General features: G+C 37.7%; 1 protein-coding gene across 2 annotated transcripts in view; it reads left to right on the forward strand.

Annotated features, from left to right (window-relative positions):
- Positions 1-21,756, forward strand: part of CNDP1 (carnosine dipeptidase 1) — a 69,416-nt gene extending 47,660 nt beyond the window's left edge. For both annotated transcript variants that reach the window (XM_020997633.2, XM_020997639.2), the window contains exons 6-12: positions 2,690-2,890; positions 6,371-6,455; positions 14,050-14,210; positions 15,302-15,466; positions 16,774-16,915; positions 19,808-19,955; positions 21,672-21,756. In XM_020997633.2, the coding sequence (XP_020853292.1) occupies positions 2,690-2,890; positions 6,371-6,455; positions 14,050-14,210; positions 15,302-15,466; positions 16,774-16,915; positions 19,808-19,955; positions 21,672-21,741 (972 nt within the window). In that variant the 3' untranslated portion in view covers positions 21,742-21,756. The remainder of the gene's footprint in view (positions 1-2,689; positions 2,891-6,370; positions 6,456-14,049; positions 14,211-15,301; positions 15,467-16,773; positions 16,916-19,807; positions 19,956-21,671) is intronic.
- The last annotated feature ends 4,107 nt before the right edge of the window (positions 21,757-25,863 follow it).

The raw sequence follows: 25,863 nt of genomic DNA on the forward strand, positions 1-25,863 counted from the left end.
CCCTAAGATGAGCCTGAGAACACCCATGTAATTCAATTTCCCATGGCCAGAACATACTCTTTGACCACAGGACCCTTATTAAACTTGCAGTAAACTTGGCAAGGATCCAAGAACACTTATACCTGCAGGTCTGGTCTGGTCCAGAAGGTCTGGTGTTCTGTCCTTTTCAGATGACAGGATTATTGTTTTATATAAAACCTAAAAGGCCCTATGAACATTTAAAAATATATGGATTTCCTCTATGCCAGTCCACATCATAAATCATAAAGGAAAAATGCAGAAAGCACCTCAGATTTTTAGCAGTCTGAATATCCTTTTGTGTGTACATTAAAAATGCTCTCATGTATAAAGCCCTGTGAATTCTCACATCTCACAAACCTTGGTTGCCAAAAAAAGCTTGGTGGGTGCCAATGACTTCCCAGCAATTACTTATTAACCAAGTGCTGCTATAGTGAGCTCTCATATCATTAAGATTTCAGTATTCTCAAAAGATTTGCTAAAACATATAGAAATACAATGGGATATAGTTTCATAAACCATTATACCTACACTGCCCTTATCTAACTAAATGAATAAAGTTAACTGATTTTCTAATACAGCCCTCATTTTTCCTTTTTAAAGATTCACTAATCTAAGAGTTTCTTCTCATCATTAGTACTAATTAGTGTGATTCTGTTATACAAAGCTTACACTTGGCCTTCTATTTCTTTCTCTACATTTGCATTAGCCCAATGCTTTCTGCTCTGGGAAAGGGTTTGGACCTTATTTTCTCCTCATGAGGCTCACAAAGACCTGAAGTTATAAGTTACAAAGATACCAAAAGATCAAAGGCAAAAAGAGGGAAAAACATGCTGTAAAAATTTAAAAGGCACTCTTCCATGCTCAAATATTAACTAGAGAAGTCAAGTTCCATTTTTTCCACAAGATCAAAGTCCTTTGAGAAAATTAAAAAGAAGATTGAAATGATAGTTGAAAAGTAACAGATACTTGAAATAGAAATTATCCTAAGTCTCAAATATTAGAAAATCTTCTGAAGAAAGATGTGTTAGTTTATGATTCTGCGTATGGTGGGATTTTTGTTGCTACTATTGGTTTGTTACAACAAAGAGATAGAGAGAAAGATAAAAACTACAAAGCCCATGATTGAGTCCGGAAAGAAAGAGGACATTGTCTTAAAGATAGACTGACCCAGGTTTGAAACTTTCCTTTTAGAAGGGTAAATAAAATGTCAGTATTCTGACAGGACACAGTGGAATTGTTTCTGACTAGGGGATTCTTTATGATTCTCTACCCACTACCCTAAGAGAAAACTGATAGATTCTCCATCATGTGCCCTCCACATACTGCTCATCTTGCTCCCTGTGCCTAGATTCCCCTCGTACCTTATTCATTCCTACCTTTCCTTTGAAGCCCAGCTCCAACGCTACCTTCTCCATGATACTCCTGGACACTATCATAGAACTGGATAGTTGGAAGGGAACTCAGGTATCAGTCCAATCCACACATGAAAGGAATCCCCACTATAACATACCTGACAAGTGGCTGGATCTCATATACCACTAGGTTTTGCCACTTCCTAATGCACGTGTCATCAAATATTATATACAGTATTATAGTAATCTTTGCTTGTGTCTTCTTCCCCAAATAGATTATGACCTAGCTCCTTGAGACCCTGTCTTAGCTTGCAGTTTGTAACTCCTCTTGTTTCTAGCACAGTGGTCTATACATAGATATGGAAGTGCTGCAGTGATAAATGAGTGAATGAATATGATCCTTCATCACCAATATTAGAGCATTAAGCTGTTGTGATGCACTATACTATATGACATACAACAAGATTTAACTTGAAATGTCCCTGTACTCAAGGAAACTTGCTATATAAGATGAATCAGATTTGTGAGGACAAGGTATTTAGAATACATATGCACATTTAATTTGAGTTTCCCCAATTGACAGAGAGAGCCTCAGAACCAGGGAGACCTGGATTCCAATCCTACTTCTGATAGGTACTTGACAAATTACCTAACCTGTCAGTGTTCTGAGCAGCTCTCTAAGCCAAGCAGGGGCAAAGAAAGTGCCAACTTGCATCCGTAGAGGAATTTCTTTACTAGGATCTCCTTATAACAGTCAAGTCCATTGGCCCCACTGGGCCAGTCTCCATTTAATGAGAAGCAGCATGGCCCACAGAGCAGAGGGAACCATCCTCTGAGTTAAGAAAACTTAAATTCAGGTCCCAGTCTGGCATACACTGGCTATGGAACCCTGGGCAGGTCCCCTAACCTTTCAGAGTCCTAGGCAACTCTCAAAAGCTATAAATTTCAGAAGTTTCCTGTCTACATTGATAGAGGGAATTTTCTTACCAAGAGTTCTTATGCCAACAAAATCACAGATCTAGGTCATTTTAAAAAATTGTAATACAGAAGCATGAGACATAAGCAATTCCTGACTTTTGAAAGGTGAGTAGGTACATAATTAGTTTTAAAATGTTTTGGTTTTTGGGGCAGCTAGGTGGCGCAATGCATGGAGCACCGGCCTTGGATGCAGGAGGACCTGAGTTCAAATCCAGCGCCAGACACATAACACTTACTAGCTGTGTGACCCTGGGCAAGTCACTTAACCCCATTGCCTAAAACAACAACAACAACAACAAAAAAAAACTTGGCTAAAATGTTTTGCTTTTTTAATTCAGGATATCCCAGTGAATATTAAATTCATCATTGAAGGAATGGAAGAAGCAGGTTCAGTTTCATTAGATAAGCTTGTCGAAAGAGAAAAAGACCGTTTCTTCTCCAATGTTGACTACATTGTCATCTCAGACAACTTGTGGATTAGCAAGAAGAAGCCTGCACTCACTTACGGAACCCGAGGAAACATATACTTCACTGTGGAGGTACTGAGAAAACTGTCAGAAAGCTGGGTGAGAAATATCTAGTTGGGAAAAGGCAAAAGGAAACCAAACGGATACTTTTGCTCTAGAGCAAGTGTGGTTATAATGGCACCAATCACACAAGAAAGAACTAATTGAATGACCTGACTGGCTCAGAATTACTGCTACAGGGTTATATACAAATATTTAACTAAATCTTTTATAAACTACATATGTATGCATATATATGTATACACACACACACACACAAGGTCTCTTAAAGATCTAAGGTACTATTTTACCAATTGTGGTTGTAAAGATTTCGTTTAAACAAGCATTTATCATGCGCCTATTGTATATACCATGATAGGCCCTAGGCAAACATACAAAGACAAAAGGGAAACAGCCCCCATGGAGCTTGCACCCTATCAAAGGAAAACAAACACACACATATATAAATATAAAATATATGTAAAATATGAAGTCTCTAGTGTGAATAGGTAACACCACTTCCCCAAATATATTGCTGGGGAGAACATCCATTGCCCCAGACATCATTTTTCCTTGGGATTCTTGCATATCCTAAATTCTAAATTAAACTAAACCAGAGAGCAAGAGGCCCTGAGGGCATTATTTCCTAAGTGGCGCTGCTAATAACTACCATTTCAATAGCATCACATCACTGATTGTGGAAGTAACTGAGGTTTTTCACTCTGAAGAAAGTATGCATTGTCGCGTACTAAATCCTATGGATAAATCTGATTCTTATTTCATTAATTAAAATGCATGAAACATAATAAAACATAATCAGAATTTACTATTTTCTCTTTTAATTAAAAATTTATTCCTATGACAAAATCAGAAACTTTCATTCAGAAAATAAATTGGCTGATGTCTCAGTTTGCTCTGATTACCTCCTGGCATTTCACCAGAATGCCGAGGAAGTCCTGGGAGTGAGGTGCAATAGATAACAGGGGTTTCCAATGAAGAGAAAAGCCTCTTCAGTAATTTAGAAAATGGTGCCTTCCCTCTGTTGACTATCTCCAACTTATCGTGCATATATCTTATTTGTACATTTTTGTTTGCATGCTGTCTCCCCATTAGACTGTGACTTGAGAGCAGGGACTACTTGCTGGGTTTTTTTTTGGGGGGGGGTGTTGTACCCTTAGTATAGTGAGTAGCACATAGCAAGTGCTTAATAAATACTTGTATACTTGACTATAACTTCTCCATAAAGAGTTTATGGATAGTAAGTGAAGAATATTGCATAATCTATCTGATGCCACTCCATTGATGGTTTTATTTTCTTCTCTCTTTCTTTGTTCCAGGGAAGAATTCTATGGGATAGGGAGGTTGGAGCAGTTATTGGGAAGTGATGGTGTTATTAAAGATAAAAAGCATCAATAAAATATTAAACACTACCACCACTACCATCAAAAGAAAACACTGTACTGGTCATCTGAGTCAAGGGAATGATTTAAGATCCTTCCCCACTAAATAGGAGTTTTCTCAGAATATTTTGATACCAGAGAGACATTAAAGCTTTTGTCCTCTTGTGGCTCATCAGGCCCTCTAGAGGTCCCCAGAGGTCAGCCCCATCACTCCTCTCTTCATTAATCTGCTGAAGGACTGGCTAAATTACTTTACTTCTCCAACCACTATTAGGCCATTATCTTTCTGCTTAACATTTTCTGATTGATTACTCTAAAGGAGGGTATGCCTTCATCAACTACATGATCTAAAAGTTCATTTCCTATGATATTCCCACATATGGAAATAGAAACATATTTTTAACTTCCTCCAAGAAAGCCTGAGAGAGCAATTTAAAGAAAATATTTGATCAAGGATGAGGAAGGTACAAAATAACCACACAAATACTCAAGGAATTCAGAATATTATTGGGTGGGGTTTGTCAGATAAAGTAATTGTTTTAGGCTATTACTAAACTGTATCTCTCTAAGTAAGAAGAAAGTTCTTGGACATGGGGATGAACCTTATGAAAGTTTTAAGAAGATTAATCAGGCAGTGCTATGAAGGGTGAATTGGAGAAGAAAAAGACCAATTAAAAGCTTGAGGTAGCTTAGGCATGAAGTTAGGTATGGTGATGGCAATGTGAAGGAGAGAAAGGATTGGATTGAAGAGACATTTGAAAAAAGGGTCCACAAGACTTACATTCAAAAAACATCTATTAAACATCAGCTGTATGTAAAGCACAAAAGGCATTTTGACATTTTGATAAAACACCATTCTTGCTTCCATGAAACTTATAGCTAGTAGGAGGATATAACACATACTCAAAAAACTATGGTACAAAATAATTTGTGATGTGGAAAAGCAAAGTCTTGGGTGGTGTTCCAGCAAGGAAATGCTTGGGCTTTAAGGGAAGGGAAGTAGGAATCAACAAGAAGGCAGCCTGGGAAGGAGGAGCATTCTTGACTTAGGGAACAGCATCTGCAAAGACGCAGAAGCAGAGAAGTGTAGGGTTATGTACAAAAGATGGCAAATAATCCAGTTTGGCCTGAATATAGGCTATGTGGAAAAAAGTAGTATGACATAAAGCTATAAAGATGCTTAAAGGGGGCAGCTAGGTGGCACAGTAGATAGAGCACCAGCCCTGGATTCAGGAGGACTTGAGTTCAAAACTGGCCTCAGACACATAACACTTACTAGCTGTGTGACCCTGGGCAAGTCACTTAACAAAAAAAAAAAGCTGCTTAAAGGCAATCTGCTATGGAAGATACTTGAATAACAAGCTACAGAATTTGAACTTCATTTAATAAATAGACAATTAGAATCCTTTGTGTGGTTTTGAGTAAAAGTGAGAGCTATGCATATGGAAGATTATTTTGGCATCAGCATAGAAAATGGATTAGAGATGAAAAAATAGAGGTTGGAGAACTAGATGGTAGGCTATTATTGTAGTTCTGTCAGGTAGTAATGTGAGGCTGGACTGACATAACAGGCAGGAGAAACAAAGAAGAGGTTGCAGTGGTAGAATTACTCAACTGGATTTATTAACTGATTGGGTATTAGAGGAGAGGAAGAGGAAGATCAACTGTATTTAAATAATACCAAGGTGTCAAACATGGGAGACTAGATGGCTAATAGTACTACTAATAGAAATAGTGAATTCAGAAGGAAGAACTGTCTCAAAGCCAATTAGTGGCAGTGATGGAACTCAGAGATTCAGATCCTGGATCCAGTGTTCTTTCGTCTATACCAATAGTGGAGTCATGGGAATAGAAGCCAGATTATAGGGAACTGAGGAAAGAGTGGATGATAAAGAAATGGAGGAACTGGATATAGTTTATTCACAATGTTTGACTGTAAAAAGGAGATAGCTCAATAAGGTAAAAAAGGTTATACAGCTTCAGAAAGTAAGTACTTATATGGGTATTGTTGCTTGACCTCTATCTTTTTTTAACATGGAAAGCTAGTGTTAAAGCAGTAAAAAAGAAAAGAAACAAACAAAAAACAGTAAGTCACTTGCCTCTTTTATTTCAGGTGAAATGCAGGGAGCAAGATTTTCATTCAGGAACATTTGGTGGCATCCTCAATGAGCCTATGGCTGATTTGGTATCCCTTCTTGGTAATACTTTGTTTCATTTCATTTATTAATCATCATGTAAGCAGAAACGAATTCTCTAAAATTCAGTTTGATATTAATTTCTGAATAATGGATGACCCCACAACCTGTACAGTTTTGAATGAAAACAGAATAGATGAGGGACAAGGGAAGGCATTGACCTCAATCCTCCTACATATAGTCCCAGACTAAATAACCCCAATTGTTTCACTCAGACTTTAGTCAAATCTGTTTTCCTTTTCTCTCAACCTTGTGGGGAAAAAAAAAAGTTGGGAAACCGCAGGTCAGACTTGGATGACAATAGAATGGACATCAGGAGATCAGAAGGGCCAAAAGAATTATTGACTTAGAGTTGTAAAGGATATTCTGAACCACTCATCTTACAGGCAACCAAGTTACAGAGAGGTTAAGTGATTTGTCTAAGGACATGCAGATTTTAAGTTACAAGATACCAAGGTTTGAAGAGAGGGAAATGTCCTGATTTTCCAAAAAAAAAAAAGGAAGAAAATAGTCTGAAAACTCTAAGCCAGTGAACTTCACCTCAATTCCTTAAAAAATTCTAGAATATATCATTACAAACATAGCTAGAGAACATTTAGAAAGTTAAGAGCAGGCATAGCTTCATCAAGAATAGGTGATGACAGACTTACCTCATTTCCTTTTCTTAACAGGTGTACTAAGCTGGTACATCAGAAGAATGCTCCAGAGAGAGCTTGCCCAGGTTTTTTTTTTTTGCAGAGCATTTGATAAAAGTATCTCATGATATTGTTATGGAGAAGATGGAAAGATATGGACTAGATGATCATCATTTGATTAGATGGATTCAGAACTGGTCAAATGACCTGACTCAATTATCTTCAGTGGTTCAAAGTCAGCTTGGCAGAGAGTTTCCAGTAGAATGCCTCAGGCACCTGTGCTTGGCCCTGGGCCATTAACACTGATTTGGATAAAAACACAGATGACATTCTCACTACATTTACATATGACACCAAGCTTGAAGGGATAACTAACAGACTTGATGTCAGGGTCAGGATCTAAAAAGATCTTGATAGTTAAGCATTGGGCTGAAACTAAAATAATGACATTCAATAAGGATAAAGTCATTACTTGGGTTCAAACAATCAATCTTGCAAGGAGAGAATAGAGGAGGTATTTTTGGTTAAGTACTTGTCTGAAAAAGATATGGAGGTCAACGGACTGCAAAATGAATAAATTGAGTCAGCAGTGTGATATGGCAACCAAAAAGTCTGGGCTACCTTCAGAAAGACACAGCTTCTAGGAATAAGGAGGTGATAGTGATTCTGGCCTAGTCAGACCACATCTGGCATTTCTGGGCACCATAGTTTATGGCACAGTGGATAGTGTACCAGGCTTGAAGTCAGGAAGACATCTTCCTGCATTCAAATGTGGCCTCAGACACTTACTATCTGTGTAACCTTGGACAAGTCCCTTAACCCTGATTGCCTCAGTTCCTCATCTGTAAAATGAGCTAGAGAAGGAAATGGCAAATAACTCCGGTATCCTTGCCAAGAAAACCCTAAATGGGGTCACGAAGAGTCAGACACAATTGAAATGACTGAACAACACCACCATAGTTTAGGAAGCACATTGATCAGCTGGACAACATAGAAGAAGGCAACATAGGTAGTTAAAGACCTTGAGTCCATGAGGATTGGTTGAAAAAAAAACACCTGGGGATATTTAATTTAGAGAAAAGAAGACTAAGGGTGGAGAGGAGCAGAATACATCATAATTGTCTTCAAGTATTTCAAAGATCATTATGTGACAGAGGGATTAGCCTTGTTCTGTTTAGTTCCACACGCCAGAACCAGGATCCATGAGTAGAAATGGAAAGTGATAAATCTAGTTTGATGTCAGGGGAAAAAAAATCATAACACTCAGAGCTGCCCAGAAGTGGAAGAGGGTGTCTCAGGAGATGAGGGGTTCTCCACAGTCTGGATGACCATTTGTCAGGTATATTACAGTAACATCCCTTTTAGGTGTTGGTTGAACTAGGAGACTGCTGAGGTCTCTTCCAAGTCTCAGATTTTATAATCTTTGAAGAAGCAAAATTAGGGCTTAAGCTCAGGTCCCCTGACTCCAATTCTAGCATTTTTTCCCACTGTAACACACAGCAGCCTATTATTTACTCCTTTAATATAGGTACTCCCAATCCACTTGGACAATTTTGCCATTATAGTGATTCCAGAGGCATAGGAAGTAGGGTTTCCTAAGATTCTGCCCCCCGCATCTGCAACCTGAACAGAACCATGATGATTAACGAACAGAAGATATCATTACTGCTGATAACTCCATATAGCCAGCTCTCTGTGAAACGGGTTGCAATGGTGGTATGGAGGATGTTTTTCAGGTTTGTTTTAGTTAGTACCAAACTTTACAGCATCTCTAATGAGTTCCTTGCAACTCCCTATTCCAGGTGTGGGATTAATGTGTTTTTTAGGAGCCTGGTATCAATGCTTTAACATCTTTATAGCCTCCTTTGAATGCTTCACAAATTACTCTTTAGTTGTGGTGCCTTCCCAGCCCCCACCTCTCCACCTTCCACCCCATAGAAGAGAATGTTTGCATGCTGAGATGTGACAGCTGCAGAAAAGATACGAAGGAAAAAGCATGAAGTGAGCTGCTCATTTTTACACAGGCAGTAAGTGGAAGAGCAAGGTTTCAAACCTGTGTCCTCTGACTATAAATCCCATCTTTTTCTCCATCCCACACTGTATCCAATTATGAAAAGTTATCTTGAATCAAAAGACCTGAGTTCTAGGGATGGTTGCAATACTTAATAGTTGTATGATACTGGGTAAGTCACTTCCAGTCAGTGTTCTCATCTATAAAATGGGAACGATTAATAATAATAATAATAATACCTTCCTTGCTTACTTTACAGGGCTGCTATATGGGTATCAAATGAGATAATATGTGTGTGTATGCCATAAAATAATGTGCAAATGTAAGCCATTATTGTTTTTCTTAATATTATTTTACAGCAGCCTTTAATTCTTCTGAAATCTAACTCCCTGACAAAATTCCCTGCACTTTTCAGTTTCATAGAAAAATATCATGAGTGATTCTCTTCCCAAGTATTTAGTTTCCAGCCAAATTCAGAAAATATGGAGCTCAACACTTTAAAAAAAAAGGTTCATTTTCTGTTTTATCTGAACCAATTTTCCCTTCTATAAGAACACCACATCATCAAATCATCAGTAGTACATTTCAATTTTTTCCCCAAGCATGATTGCAGCACATGAATTCTTTTTTAGAATGTGTGGCTTAAATCAAACATAGAATTTCATTTAGTCCAGCAAATGCATAGTGCATTGCTAAGGAATGCTAGTTTGGGGTTCATGAATGGAATATAAAAAGCACATTGTTTTACTTTCTTTAATTTTTGTAACAAATCAAGTGAGAAATTCGTAACAAATTGAGTGATTTCTGAATGTTGCTGTTTGTAGAATTTGTGTATGCTTTGTACATATACTCACATATATGTTGCCCCAACATTCTGAAATGAAGCATTTATTAAGTCACAATCATAACTCTTTCTGCCATGTGGGGAGGAGTGGGATGTTGTGGAGGGACTACTCACTACTGATTTAGAATCCACAGCTTAATGGCCAGTTGTGCATATTTGAAATATGACAAAGAGGGCAACAGAGATATGGAAGTCAAGTAGAATCAGGCTCTGATTCCACCATGTTTTTCCCCTCATCGTTCTGGGAGATGCACAGAGATTTAACCAGCAAATTTTTTTTGAAGGGATGGTGGGAGGAGGGAAGAGGTACAATGTGTGCCAGTTGCTGACAGGAGTGAAGAGGATCCTAGGACTTGGAGAATCTCACCTAAAGTGTGACCACTGCTGGGAGGGAACACTATATAGCTTCTTATCTTAACCAGTGATTATTGTTAACTAGGTGTTAAGTCCAGTTGTTTCTGAGATGCTAAAAAAACCCCCTGCAGATCACAAGTTTACTATCCTGGGACAAAGCACCAGTTTGCCCAACTTTAGTTATAATTCTGGCCATATTGCTAGAAATTTCTGTCATTTAATTTCTGTGCCTCAGTTTCCATATCTGCAAAATGAAAGGGTTAGATATATTAAGGTGACCTCTATGGTCCTTTCAGCTTTCTAACTACGATACTTCCCTTTTGTAGAGATGTTCTATGCCCTGAATGGTCCTCCTGAGGCATTGTAGCAGAAGGGAGAATTGAGCAAAGGTATTTTTATAAGTATCAAATATTGGATATTATTTAAGCTGTTAAAATTTCAAAGAAGACTATTAAGGATTAAGAATTACATTTATTATGTGCAGTTTGAAAAGGCAGTACCTACCATTCATTTCCTGAGGTTATGATCCTCTTGGATGTGACGGTTGCTGTAGAAATTATATCACGTACAGGGGATTATGTTTTCAAGTGGAAAATGAGCAGTGGGAGAAAATGAACTCTTAAGCATCCTGTTTTCATGCAAATTCACTCAATACTAGAGAACTACTGAAAATAGGATATGTAAAACAGAATGATTTCTGAATAGAGTATATATCAATGTTTTCCCATTACCCATCCTTAGTGATGGTCTTTCAGTTAAAGCAGAATTTACTGAGAAATACTCAATAGCTCTCTCTAATCAAATTTCTCTGTGAGTTAATTAAAAGGAAAAGGAAAATGAGCAAATAATATTTCTCTTCTGGCAGGGTGTATTCAATGGCACTAGTCCTGAGCTCGCAGCTGGGAAGGTTTCTTTACACCCTGTGGGAACAGAATTAATGAATGATTTTAAAATACAGTGTGAGGTCTGAGGCTGGAGCAATTTTGCTGGTGAAGTAGAGTGAGTGTATGAAGAGCCATTTCCTCTTACATCACATCCTAATTTGCTAAGGACAACTAAATTTATGTCCACCATTATAGCCATGTCTAACAATACCTGCTCAAATCACAGGGAAAATATCCCAGCTCATTTCCATTTCATATACCCCTTACATCCTGCTGAGAGTACTTTTATTTTAGCTCCAGCTGTATTTTAATCATCTGGTCATTCATTACTCCCAATCTCCTCCCCTCCCTTTTTTTTTTAAGCCAAGTAAAGAGTTATATGGTTTTCACTATCAAGATATTGCCTACCAACCTCAATGCAAAAAGGAAATTTTGCAAATAATCTGGGGTTTTTTGTTGTTATTTTAACCAATGACAGTCAATCCTGACAATTTAGCCACCAAAATGGTTTCCCCTCCTCCCTTTAACTTAAATTATCTGAATGGACTTTTGTTATTAATCAAATTGAGCAATTGTTAGATCTCTTTACATTGGTCTGTTTAAATAGAGACTAACTTTGATGATCACTTTTCTGAATAAAAACTATTACAGGCCAGGCCACATATTTGCCTATATGTGACCCCTTAGCTTGCTTAAGGTGTAACTTAATAGCACCAAATAAATTTATTGATTTTGTTCATTCAGGCCAGTTAGTTGAGGAATGGAGGAGGTTTGAATCTGTGATACTAGGTCATGAGTAGATTCAGAGAAAGGAGGGACGTTAGAGATAATCTGGCCCAATCTTCCATCCTTTTCCTCTTTTTATACATGAGAGAACTGAGTACTAGAGAGGTTAAATGATTTGTCCAAGGTCACTTGGCACCATGTTATCATAGCTACAATTTCTTCTGAAATTAGACCAAATAACCTATGAAGTATCTTGCAACTCAAGTTTCTGTGATTCAATTTCCTACATCATAGTTCTTAAGATTCTGAGGCATAGCAGTATTTTTTTCCTTCTTCTGGCATTTATTTAAATTTTTTTAATATTGTGTTTGTATTTACAAGGGGTCTTGACTTTATGAATATTCCATTAACTGATTAGATACAAGTAAAAGTAAGTCTGAATTTCTCAAATGAATTGATTAGAAAACTTTTTTTTCATCATTTTCCTCCAAATTTACTATCTGGTTATATCATTTTCATATATATATATATATATATTATATATATATATAATTTTAAATTTTATTGACATTTTATATATTATTTGTGTTTGTATTTCTGCCCTATCCCTTGTAAAATAAATTTAAAATAAGAGAAAAAAGTAGTTCAGTAAAACCAATGAACAAATCAACCATGTCAGAAAGTATTTGTGATACTCCCCATTCCTAGTTCTCCATCGCTGCAAGGAAGGTAAGGAGGTTGAATACACATTTGCCAATCCTATATTGAAGTGAGCAAAAAGCTAAACTCTTAAGAGGTAAATAGCAAATTATTTTTGTGTGTTTATCAATCAGATTTATTTTTCCATCCCTGTTAATAACATAAAATTTGAAATAAAGACCAAAGACATGATTATGTTTATCTCCTGTGGATAAATACCTCAGTAATCATCATTACCCTACTGCATTACATTTCTGAAAGGTAATTCAGTTCGAATTAAAGATTCTTGATCATAGCACTAATTCCTGCAAAAAAAAAATGCTAGCTGCCAGGTGATATTTGTAAGTTATGCACGATTTAGTTTGTGATAGCACAACATGTTTGTTTGTTTTTAATCAGTAAATTGGGTAAAATGGCAATTTCAATGGAAAGAAATATGACTTAAATTAGGTCCATGTAATAACTGGCCTATGGAGAGTTAATCTCATTTATTTGCTTTGACCAAATATATACACCCATACAATATATATGTATATAAATCTGTGTGTGTCTGTGTGTGTATAATGTTTTACATGATTGAACATGTATAACCTATAACAAATTGCTTACTGGGAGGGAGGAGGTGAGGGAGAGAGAAAATTGGAACTCAAAATTTCTCAAAAATGAATGTTAAAAATTGTATTTACATGTAACTGAGGAAAAAATAAAATATTTTAAAGTATATACATATATATACACACACATGCATGTCTATATGTCTGTCTGTTTCTCATGCTGCATGATAGATTTAGCAATAGTAAACAGTACCTATTATAACGATTACTGAAATGATAGGTTAGGCCGTGCCATCGACCAGCTCACAGCCCTAAACTTCTGATCGTCCTCCAGGCCTGGAGAGTTTTTCCTCCTTACTTCTGCCTCCCAGAATATCTAGCTTCCTTCAAGGTTCAGCTCAGGCATCACCTCCATAGGAGACCTTTCCTAATCTTCCCAATGGTTAGTGTCCCTCAACTACTTCTATATGGCTATTAATTTTCATTGCACATGCTGTTTTGTCCAGTAGAATGTGAACTCCCTGAAGGCAGGGATTCTTTTACTTTTATTTTTGTATCCCTGCTGTCCAGCATAGTAGCTTGTTCATGTTGTTCAGTTGTGTCTGACCACATCAATACTGTCCATGGGGTTTTCTTGGCAAAGATATTGGAATGGTTTGCCATTTCCTTCTCCAGTAGATTAAGATAAACAGAGGTTAAGTGACTTGCCCAGGATCACATAGCTGGTGAGTGTCCGAGGCTGAATTTAAACCCAGGTCTTCCTGACACCAGGCTCAGTGTTCTACCCACTGAACCATTTACCAGCCTCCTACACATGGTAGGCACTTAATATATGGTTGTTGAATTGCATTCAATTAAATTGTCTTTCTTCTTGGTGCATTCTTTTGTAGGAAGCCTGGTAGATTCATCAGGCCATATTCTGATCCCTGGGATCTATGATAATGTGACTCCCCTTTCAGAAGAGGAAAAGAAGATGTATGAAACTATTGATTTGAACCTAGAAGAATATCAAAATAGTAGCCAAGTGGAAAAATTCCTATTTGACACCAAGGTACAGCCACAACTTGATTGATAGTCTGAAAGAGAGTTATGGAAAAGATGACTTCAACTCCCCCTGTGCCCAGTTTAGTCTCAGAGTTCCAATCTTTGCACTTTTGAAATCTGAGCAATTAATAGTGCTTTCATGCCACGAGGGACCATTCTGTAAGTTCCTGTTTCCTGTAATCAGAGCATTGGGTTTTGGGAACCTAATGTAGATGTAAAGATGTTTAAGCAGGAGTAGTGTCAGTACTAGGAAAAGATAGATTTTTCTATTTGAAATGTTCATTCACATGGTATGGTGTTTGGGAGTCATGGCTCTTTTCTCTGGGAGTCCAGGCAGATGAGGAAGAGTTCCTAACAGGGAAACATTTCTTCCCTCTGATTAGCTTTGGAGGACTCAGGGCAAGAAGACAGTTGTTCCAAAATTCAAAAGAATTTTTTGAAGACTTCTCAACAAATTTTGTTCCATTTCAACAAATATCTATTAAATACTTTCTGTACTGTGTGCAGAACCCTTTAAATTTCCTATTTAATTTTTATTTTTAAAAGGGGAGGCATCAAGGTGGGGTGGAAAGAGGAGTGAATTTGGAGTCACAGGATGTGCTGTGCATTTAAATCCTGGCTCTCCCTCTTGCTACTTGGATGATATTGGGCAAGTCATTTAACCTCTCTATGGCTTTCTTCTCATCTATAAAAAGAGAGGGAACTCTGAAGCTCTTCCAGCTCTAGAGCTATGATCTTATTGGTATTGTGCTATGTATCTGGACAAGGATTGAGTCTTATCTAAGCTTTATATCAATTCCATTGCTTAACAGTGGCATTTAGTGTTTGTTGAATGAATTCCCAATTATTGGTGGTATAGACTTAAATCTGGAACCTCCCCATCTTCAGATAAAAATTCAGAATGGAGACCTTTATCTGTTAAGGACAGAATACCCAGTTCTTCAACAGAGAAAAACAAGCTCCGTAATGAGGGCCTATTCAGATCCATTTCAGCTATTTTCTGATACATTATGCCTGGTGCCGCCACCTACTAAGATTCAACTTCAGGATCCCTCACTCAGTCACTAAATATCCTTGGATCACTTTTTTTCCACTTAGGAGGAAATCCTCATGCACCTTTGGCGGTATCCATCTCTTTCTATCCATGGGATCGAGGGAGCGTTTGATGAACCAGGGGCTAAAACAGTCATACCCGCCCAAGTAATAGGAAAATTTTCAATCCGCTTAGTGCCTCATATGAATATTTCTGTCGTGGAGACACAGGTAACAAAAGATGAACTAATTTACTGCTATTCTATCAATGGAAGTGTAATTATGAACTATACATACATATATATATATACATATACATATATATATATATATTATACATCATAAGTGAACAATTAACTTATTCACTTTGACTCACTATAAGGTGACCTTGGCAAATCATTTGACCTTTCTGGGCCTCAGTTTCTTCATCTGTAAAATTACAGATTTAGGCTAAAATGACCTCTAAGGTTTTTTCTAGCTCAAAATCTGTGTGCTCTATATGATCCTGCAAATTCATCACTTTTTATTAAAGGGAAGTACTAGAAATCTTCTGTAATTTGCATCAGTACTCCATATCAGACAACAAATTCTTATGCTTTAGGATTGCGTTTCATTTGTGAGACAGTTGTCGAGTGTAGGATCAGTCATTGCTAAAGAGCCAGGAAAAACTTTTCATAAACAGGATAGCTAATTAGGCAAAGCCGGCCCTATGCTTAGGGTGCCTAGGTGGTTTTGAAATAGCATCTTACTATCTCACTGGTATGTGAAATTCCAATATTGAAAGCAGTAGTTAAAAGATAAATGTTATCTGGGAGAAGTTGCAGCATTATTTTCTCAATCTGAATAAATACATCTGATTAATTGAGAGAAGGCATGCATCAAGGGAGCAGAAGGGTAGAAAGGAGGGTGCAATATTTTGCCTAGTACTTAGGCCTTTGTTTTGGACCATTTTAGACTGTTTCCTGTCACAAAACGTGTAGTAGGGTAATGCCTTGTAGGCATCATAGAAAGAAGGCTTTTTTGCAAATTTAATTTTTTTATGTTGTATGGGTCAAGGATTTTGAACTCTATAATTAAATGAAGCTCAGTGATTTTGGCCACAGGGGTCAGGCTACTTATGAACAAGTATGCTTGCAAACAACATACTTGGAAGTTGCTATACTCTGATACAATATTTAGTATAACTTAGGCTAAATTCTCTCAACGTTGAAATAAAATAGAAACCTCTTTGACATGTCACAAAGGAATTTTACCCAGTCGCCAGCATCTAAATATTATTATGAATGATTGGTGGGCATATAATAAAAATAATAATGAAATGGCATTATATCATAGACAATTACATCGCACTATAAATTTTGCAAGGCAAAATTTGACATACGTGATTTCATCTCACAATAGCACCTGTGATATGGGTGCTACTATTATACCCATTTTACAGATGAGGAAAATGAGAATGAGGGAGGTTAAATAGGGTAAGTAAAATGAGGGAGTAAATAGAAAATGTTTGTATTTCTGATACAGATGTTGTCTTTCAGGTGAAAAAGCACCTTGAGGATATATTCTCTCAGCGCAATAGTTCCAACAAATTGAAAGTCACCATGATGCTGGGAGTCCACCCATGGATTGCTAATATTCATGATATTCAGTACATCGCTGCGAGAAGAGCAATCAAAACAGGTGGGACACTTAGTGAGTTTTGATATCCCAACATGGAAGATGGCAAAGAACTGTACTGAGCAGTAAAAGGGACTTTTTTTTTAAGTTCAGAAAGACATTTAAAACTTATCATAAAGGGTCAAATAGAATTGTAGGACATGAAATTGTACATAAAGATCCCTGCAGGCCACTTAGAAAACCACACTCAGGAGGGTCACGGGGAGGATGTTTGAAGCCTTTGACAAAGGTCTTTTGGGTGCAAGGAAGACAGAATGTTGTTATTTAAAATAACTATGGTGTTCTCCCAAGTTAAGGGAGCTGGTTAGGCTGCTTTGAGTATCAGTGCTTCAGCGATAATGATTCAAAGATAATGGAGAATTGGAAGAGAAGGATAAATCTCCCCAGTTTTCAAAAGAGGAAGAGAATTGCATCTACAAACTATAGACCAATGCCATTGTCTCCTATTCCTGCCAAAATTATGGAAGGTACTATCAAAGAGATAGTTAGTGAACATCTAGATCATGAAATGGTGATCACTGAGAACTGGGATGGCTTCATCAAAAATAGGTCTTGCCAAGTTAATGTCATTAACTTTTTGACAGGTTTATTACATTGGTAGACCACTGGAGTGGTATAGATATAGCTAACCTAGTTTTTAACAGAGAATTTTAGTTGTCTTTCATGTCAATCTTTCGGACATAAAGGAGACATATGACAACAAAATATTTGGTGGGTTTAGAAATGGCTTATTGGGGGGGGGGAAATCCTTAATAGTTCTGTGCCTGAAGGTAGAATGGACTGTCCTGGGATGCAAGAGGAGCTGGAGGATCATTAGACTGCTGGTGAATAGTACCCTACCCAAAATCATCCCTTGGTGAGGGAGCCATTCAGGGTCTGGTTTTCAGCACCATGTGTTCAGGTAAACACTTCAGGTGGATTGAATGGAGTGGAGACAGACCCATGGCTTCTGCTAGAGGGCTGGGCCTTCCTTGGGACACCTCTGCCTCCTCTATCCCAGGGACTTTCTCCTTTCCTTGATGTTTTACCCTTTTTGGCTTCTCAACTTTTCCTTCAGAGGGAATCCTAGGGAGTGGAGGTAGGAAGGAGGACCCTTTGAATAGAGTAGGGGTACTTCAGGGGATAGGCTTCAAGAGTAAAGGAGAAATGCCACCCAAAGTTCTTGAGGGGAAAGTCCTTTTCAGGGGCTTCCTCTTAGCATGATTTACCCAATGAGGGATGGAGCTGGGGCCACTTTAGGGAGGGCAAGGCAGGGGAGGGATGCTGTCCTAAAGGTCCTCCTGAAGGGCCATGCCTATCTGTAGACACCCCTGCTTTCTAAACCCCAGGGACCTTTTCCTTCCCTTTAAGATCTATTTTCCCTCCTCTCCCAGGTCTCAAAATCCTCTCTCTTTCTTTTTCTCCCTCCCTCACCCCCCTCTCTTTCTGTCTCTCTCCCTCTCCCTCTCTCTCTCTTCCTCTCTCTCTCAGAGTGTTGGTGGTAGGTGACCTTGGAATCAGAGTACACATAGAAGGACTGAGGATCCTCTCTTCATACTCAGCTACATATGTTGAGTCATGAGGCCAAATGGACTGGTCTAGAAGGCCCTTGAGGGAGTCTAAATTTTAGCAACATGACTGAAAGGGCACTAGACTAGGAGTTAGAAGATCGGGCACTGGTTTTTGTTGCCATCTCAGTAAAAAAGCAGGTTAGACAAAATGATCTCTAAAGGCACCTCCAGCTTTAACCACTATACTAGCTCTAATTAGGTTCTTTGGATGCCAAACAAGAAGAAACAACTGATCTTAGCACATAATTAGCAAAAATGAGAAGATCTTTATTTCTTCAGCTGGTAAGAATTCTCTTTATCCATTTTACAGGGCAGAACAGCCATTAGTGCAGACCATTTTTAACTTGGAAGTCCTAGTGAGTCACCGGTGGTACAGAGAGGCTGGGTCCTATACGCAGCTAGTTGTGTTAGAGGCAAGACTTGAATTTTGAACTTCCTGACTCCAAAAGTGTAGCACTATGTCAGCAATCAAGAGTAATTAATTAAAACGAGAAGCTATCAGGTGCCCCTGCTGCCTATGAGGCATTGCTATTGTGGTGCCCCTAAACCCCTGTCTCCTCCCATGGAGTGATGGCTATCCACCCCCACCCCCAGGGTTTCTCTCCACTTGCCCTGGGGCACACAGCTTGAGGTACTTACCTTAGATGCAAAATTTCTGATTTAAAGCTTGGTCCTGGGGCAGCTAGGTTAAGTGGTAGATAGCACTCCAGCCTTGGAGTCAGGAGGCCCTGAGTTCAAATCCAGCCTCACACACCTGATACTTACCAGCTATGTGACCATGGGCAAGTCACTTAACCCCAACTGTGTCACCAAAAAAAAAAAAAAGGCTTGGTCCCCACAGCAGTTGTTTCTCAGTTCTATGCAGAAAGCAGGTTACCAAATCCTTTCCCTTTTGATCATTGAACATGTTATCTGCAGCTAGTGCCTTGCTTTGAACAATGTTAACTTAATGTATACCATTTATGAGAAAAAATACTTCTCTCATTAAATTCAAGAAGCAGTAATGTAATTTAGGTAAATATGTGTGGATTGATTACCAAAGGGTTTCCCTATCTCTGAAATGTCAAACCATTAAAAGAAATGTTAATGCAAACAGTGTCTTAGACTATTGATATAGATGGATAGACAGATATCAATATATGGTCTGTGTGTGTAGGTATGTAGAGATGTAGAAAGACACTGAGAGAGAGAGAGAGAGAGGAGTCTAGAATGCAGGGAATGCTCTTGTCTGTGTATCCTTATTACCCTTATTTCTAGCACATAAGTGAGGCCTAGTTGACTGTGAAACTGAATGTACTCAGGTGGTTCCGTTATTTGCAGTGCTGTCTCTTTTTCCGTGTTTCAGTGTTTGGAGTAGATCCTGATATGATACGAGATGGATCAACTATTCCAATTGCTAAAACATTCCAGGATATTATCCAAAAGAGTGTGATGATGCTACCACTAGGAGCTGTTGATGATGGAGAACACTCTCAGAATGAGAAAATAAACAGGTTAACGGGAATACTTGGTGGGGTGAAACTCTTCACTGCCTGACCATTGGTATCTTCTCAGAGATGATCCCTATTCAGTCCACTAATTAAGAACAACCAAACATTAAAAATTTTAAAAAATTTTTATTGATATCTTATTTTCATGTCATCTTCATTTTTTAATATATCTCCTTCTGTTCTCCTACCCAATGAGCCATCACTTCTAACAAAGATTAAAAAAGAAAAAAGGCATTTCAGCAAAAGTAATCAACACACAGGCCATGTGGTGGTAGTGTATACAGTCCTCTACACTCAGTCAAAGAAGGAAGGGAGGTACATTTTTTCACCTCTTCTCCATTGCCAAGCTTGGTCACTACAATTACAGTGTTCAGTTTCATTTGTTGTTGTTGTTATTCACGTTGTTAGTAGTCATATCGCATTATTTTCCAGGCTCTGCTTATTTCATTCTGCTTCAGTTCTTATGTCTTTCCAGGTTTTCTGAATCTTTAATATTTATTGTTTCTTATGATACAGTAATATTCCATTACATTCATATTCCACAATTTGTTCAGCCCACTGTTTTCAGTTCTTTGCTACCATAAAAGAGATGCTGTAATGAATATTTTGACATATATGCCACTTTTTTTTCTGTCCTCAACCTCCTTGAAGTATCTGCCCAGCAGTGGGATCTCTGAGGCAAAGTATGGACATTTTAATCATTTTTAAAAAATCTTAATTCCAAGTTGCTTTCTAGCTCACAGAGTTCCACCAACAGTGTGTTGTTTTTTCATAGTGGACAGAGCAGTAGGCCTGGAGTAAGGAAGACCTAAGTTTAAAGTTGACCTCAGATACTTACTAGTATACTATACTAGTATACTCATATACTATATACTCATATACTCATAGTATACTCAGATACTATGACCCTCACTAAACTCTATTTGCCTCAGTTTCCTCATCTGTAGGAATTGGAGAAGGAAATGGCAAACCCACTACATATTAGTGTGCTTATCTTCCAGAAATCCCTCCAAAATTGGTTATTTTCATCTTTTGTCATCTCTGCCCATTAGAATGGGAATTTCTTGAGGCCAGGGACTAAGTTGTTGCCTTTCTTTTTATCCCCACTGCTTGGCATAGTGCTGGGTGCACAGTAGGGGCTTAATAAATTCTTGTTGACAGTGGTGAAACATTAAGAGTTGTTTTAATCTGCATTTCTTGGCACTAGTGATTTGGAACAACCTTGTATATGTTTATTAATAGCCTACAATTCTTTGAAAAATATTTCTTTATATCCTTTGGCCACTTAACCATTGTGAAATGGCTCTTGCTCTTATATAGGTCAATCACACATTTAAAAGGACTCTTCATTCTGCATGGCTTGTTGCCAGATTGTATAACTCTCCTAAGCTTAACACACTGGGGTAGACAAAGGAATGTTAAAATGTAAAAGCCTTGACATGTCAGTAGTTAGAAACTAAAATAGGTCATTTCTCTCAGCAAGACCCATAACCTCCTTGGTCATGTGACAAGGGAGGGCACATAATTACTAATTTGTTGACTCTGTCCTCTTCACAATTATAATATTACCAACCTTGAATACACAAAATGACTTTCCCCCTGTGATCTCCGAACACTAAGTTGCAGACATCAGCTTGGTTTTAAAATTGTAATTTTCCTCTACAAATACTGAATGTTTTTAATAAAAAATTTTCCTTTGTTTTTTTTTTCTTGCATTAGGTACAACTATATAGAGGGATCCAAATTGTTTGCAGCCTTTTTCTTGGAGGTGGCTAAGATGCATTCATAACTTCCTCCAGCTTCCAACCCCACAATTACTAAACTATCAGACCCTACTGGACAAGGATGTCATCCAAATACAGGAAAACTTTCCTCTCCAGCCAAGAGCTTGTTTAAATTGCTTCATTTAAATTATCTTGGGAAATCTGGACAAATAATAAAACACTCTGTAAGCAAAGATGTTGAGAATGTTTAATGATACTTGTCATGTGGTCCTAAAGTCAAACCACCTTCAGCAATCTAATTTTTATCTCTATCTTGCTGCTACAAAAAAAATGCCAGTTAAGTCCATTTTAACCTTTTGAATAGGTTGAGAACTGGGTAATTACTTTAATTAGTTTCTCAGCTAGCAATCTGATCAGTATGGAATTAGCCTGGCCTTCTTAGCCCTGAACCACTTATGATGCCTAACAATTTTGCCTTACAATTCTATTCCTCTGCAGTCAGTCCTTACAAAGCACTTACAATAACCAAGATTTCTTTTTATATTATTAATAAAAATGCTGGTCTCCACCACTGACTACACTGATTTCCCTATGGATTCATTTTCAGAAAAGTTACTATAGCATGGCAGAGTATTAACCTCTTACCTCCATTTCATTTATTTCTGCTACATGAAAAGTTCTGAACGTGAAATGATCAATATTAATACCCCAACCACTTAAGAATTCCTATTGCAGTCTGAGTTACTAGTTCAATGCCTTCCTTCACTACCACCCACCACCCCTCCATACTGTTATATTAACTTCAGGTTTTAGTCTCTTCCACTGAGTCTATCTAGAAGGCAGACTCATACTGAGCATTTGTGAAAAGTTGTATTCCCAATATCTGTCTAAGCTGTAGGTAAGTTTACTGGGAAGCAGCAGAGTCCCCATAGAAACCTTTCTCCATGGTAAATTTTGCTTCTTTACTATCCACATCTAAATTGCTAAAGGCTTTCAACAGCATCAGTTTTAGATTGAGAACTAATCAACCCTGACAATAGTAACACATTTTGAAATTAGAGCTTTCAGCTAGTGCTGCATTCATTAATCATTCTGGCTAACCATCTAGTTTGGCTTGATTGCATTTGATGGTGTAAACAGAAAGAATGCAATTATTTTCACAGTTGAGTCTATGTAAACAGAAATCAATTCAACCTTTAAAGTTAAGTTATTGAAATCATGATAATGGAAAGAAATTTAGATTTGTCCCCTCAAAATGCCTTCCTCATGATTTTGTTTCTGTAATGGTGACTTGCACGTAATGATTATTTTTTTCTTGCCCACACTAGAGGTTCACCCAAATACTCAAAAGCATTTATGTTCTCATTGACGTTGGAATTTTCTCCCAAAATCCATATTGCAATCCATCTATCCCTGCCTGTCTATCACATGCAGAGTTCATGTCCTCCCATTAGCAACAGAAGTCCACCTCACGTGTTCAGTGCTTTCTCAAGTACTCCTGATATCTTGAGGATACCTTGTTTATATCTTGCATGTACATAATTGCATGAGCTCACCCCCCAAAAGAATATGAGCTCTTTGAAGGCAGCGACTATTTTGGCTTTCTTTGTATCCCCAGTGCTCAATACAGTGCCTGCCACACTGTAAATGCTTAGCAAATACTGTTGACTTGACTTGATGGAGCATATAGGCTTTATAAGTTATCCCTTAAGAAAGAGGATTTCATTCTTAAGCCTCATTTTCCACAGGCCTCCCTACAAGTTTCTTTCCTCATTAGGCAGACTCACTTTTAGACTGCTCTGATTAAGAATACTTTTCTTGACATTAGAATCTAAATCTGCTCCATTGTTACTTCTATCCATTGCTTCTTATTCTGTCCTCCAAGACCAAGAAGAGTAGTCTAATTTCTCTTCCTCATGCCAGTTTTTCAAATACTTGAGAAATTGTTTTCCTTAAGTCTATTCTTCTCCAAGCTAAACATCCTTGGTTCCTTCAACTGCTCCTCCCTTGGCTTGATCTTAAGACTTCTAAAAAGGCAGACTCAAACTGGTTCCATCCAATGCAAAGGGGACGAAGTGATAAGGACTGACCTTAATATTACTGAATTAGTAGACTAATTCTGTCACTGATTAACCCCTGCTTAGCATGAAAGAGAGGTCAGAAGACTACATTTTTCTCGACAGCCATACACATAGTGGCCATACTACCAAACCAAAAATTGGGGCATGTGGTCATATAATATACATTTCTAGTTCAAATTGAGAGTGTCCCAGAATATCTATGACATATGGCTACAGACCATCAATGATCATTTAAAATATATCCATATATTCATGGTATTCCATGCTATAGGGAAAATATATATATAAAAAACTTGTATATATATAAAAACTTGTGGCATTTGAGGACCTTCTTCATGTAAACTGATTGGCCTTTAGGGTTCCCAAGGACTGAAAAATGTGCTTGCCATAAAAAACATGATGGAAAATATACATGCTAAAAACATGACTGTTTACAAGTTAACAAAAGTTATGTTTATAAGCAATGTTCTTTAAGGAGCAGAATGATTTTTACCTAGTTGGCACTTAATAAATGCCTATTAAGTTGAATTATAGTAAGTCTCTAAGTATCAAGTTCACCTCAAGATTTAATCTCAGACTGGGGGAGGGGGGCCTAGATGGATTTGAATTTGTTTCCGTGACACAGTAACCAGAAAGGAACTGGAGGAGCATATGGTTACATCTATGACCCCAACTAGCCCTTTTAGAGGAAAAGGGAGGTAATGACGAATGAGGAGAGGTGTTACCTTTGCTTTTCATCTTATTCTTGCTTGGCTCAGCTTCCTAGTTCTTCAGAGATCAAGATTCAGTTAAGATGCTATCTCCTACAAGAAGCTTTTTCTGATTCTCTAATATGTTAGGATCCTCCTCCCCCAAATCACTTAATATTGAATATAATCTAAATTTACCTATCTGTGTACACCAGAAATGTTGAACATATGCCAGGATCTCCACTGTCTCTAAAACAGATTAAAATGTAATTGGAAAATACTTAACAAAATAAATAAAAATACAATAAAACATAGATAGTATTACATTTTAAAACTAAATTCATGTGTGGCCTGCAGGGATCCTTGTATAGATTAGTGTCTCTGTTTCTAATTTAAGTTTCACACTACAGTGTACTCAATATGTTGCCTCAACCTTTCTCTCCCTTACCCATTAAAAGTAAACTCCTAGAGGGTCTCTTTGCTTGCTGAAAAGCCCATAACCCCCAAACTCTGACACTCGGGATACAAGTCCAAAAATGGAAGAGTTCCTGCCCTCAAGGAACTTAAAACTTATCGAGGGAAAACAATATGTACATATCCAAATATATATAAGTTAAATGCATGATAGTTTTGGAAGCCAAGGCACTAGCAATTGGAAGTTGGTAGGATCAAGGAAGGCTTCATGTAGTAGGAGGATCTTAGGTGAGTCACCAGTTGAGTCTCTAAGGAAGTAAGAAAGAAGTTCATTCCTAGGCCTCTACTAGGAATTATCTCATACTGCCTTGTCTTCTAATTTTTTTATGTGCTTATCTTTTTCTCTCTTGTGGTATAAGCTTCTTCAGGGGAACAAATGAATGAATGACAGTATTTATTAAGTGCTTACTATGTCCAAAACAAAGGTGATACAAATAGAAAAATATGACTCTCTTTGCTCTTCTGGGGCTCATTCTCTAATAGGGGAGACAATATATTTGGAAGGTTTCAGTTGTAAATTACAAAGAAAGGTCCCACGTTCCTGAGGCTGAAGATAAGAAAACAGATGGCAATGCCTCTTCTTTAATAACATCTACAATGATAAAATCATATCAGTTTTGATGGAGAACCATTTGACAGTACTGAGAACTTTGGTGGCAATAACTTTTTTTGCCTAGTCTTCAAGTAATTATGTTCATAACACTTGCAGAAGCAGTGGCCAGGAGGTATCTCCACAGTAGTTGCTTCCCGGGGAAGACTGTCTAATCAGTCTCTTTATTTTCCCAAAGCACCTGGCATATGTATACATACATATATACATATATACTTTATTATGATATTCATTTTTTTAAAATTTGAGTTCCAAATTCTCTACCTTCCCTCCCCCACCCATTAAGAAGGCAAGCAATAAATCAATTATACATGTAAAGTCATGAAAAACATT

This window comes from Phascolarctos cinereus, unplaced genomic scaffold (assembly GCF_003287225.1).
Source record: "Phascolarctos cinereus isolate Bilbo 61053 unplaced genomic scaffold, phaCin_HiC Scaffold_4;HRSCAF=312, whole genome shotgun sequence".
Lineage (NCBI taxonomy): Eukaryota > Metazoa > Chordata > Mammalia > Diprotodontia > Phascolarctidae > Phascolarctos > Phascolarctos cinereus.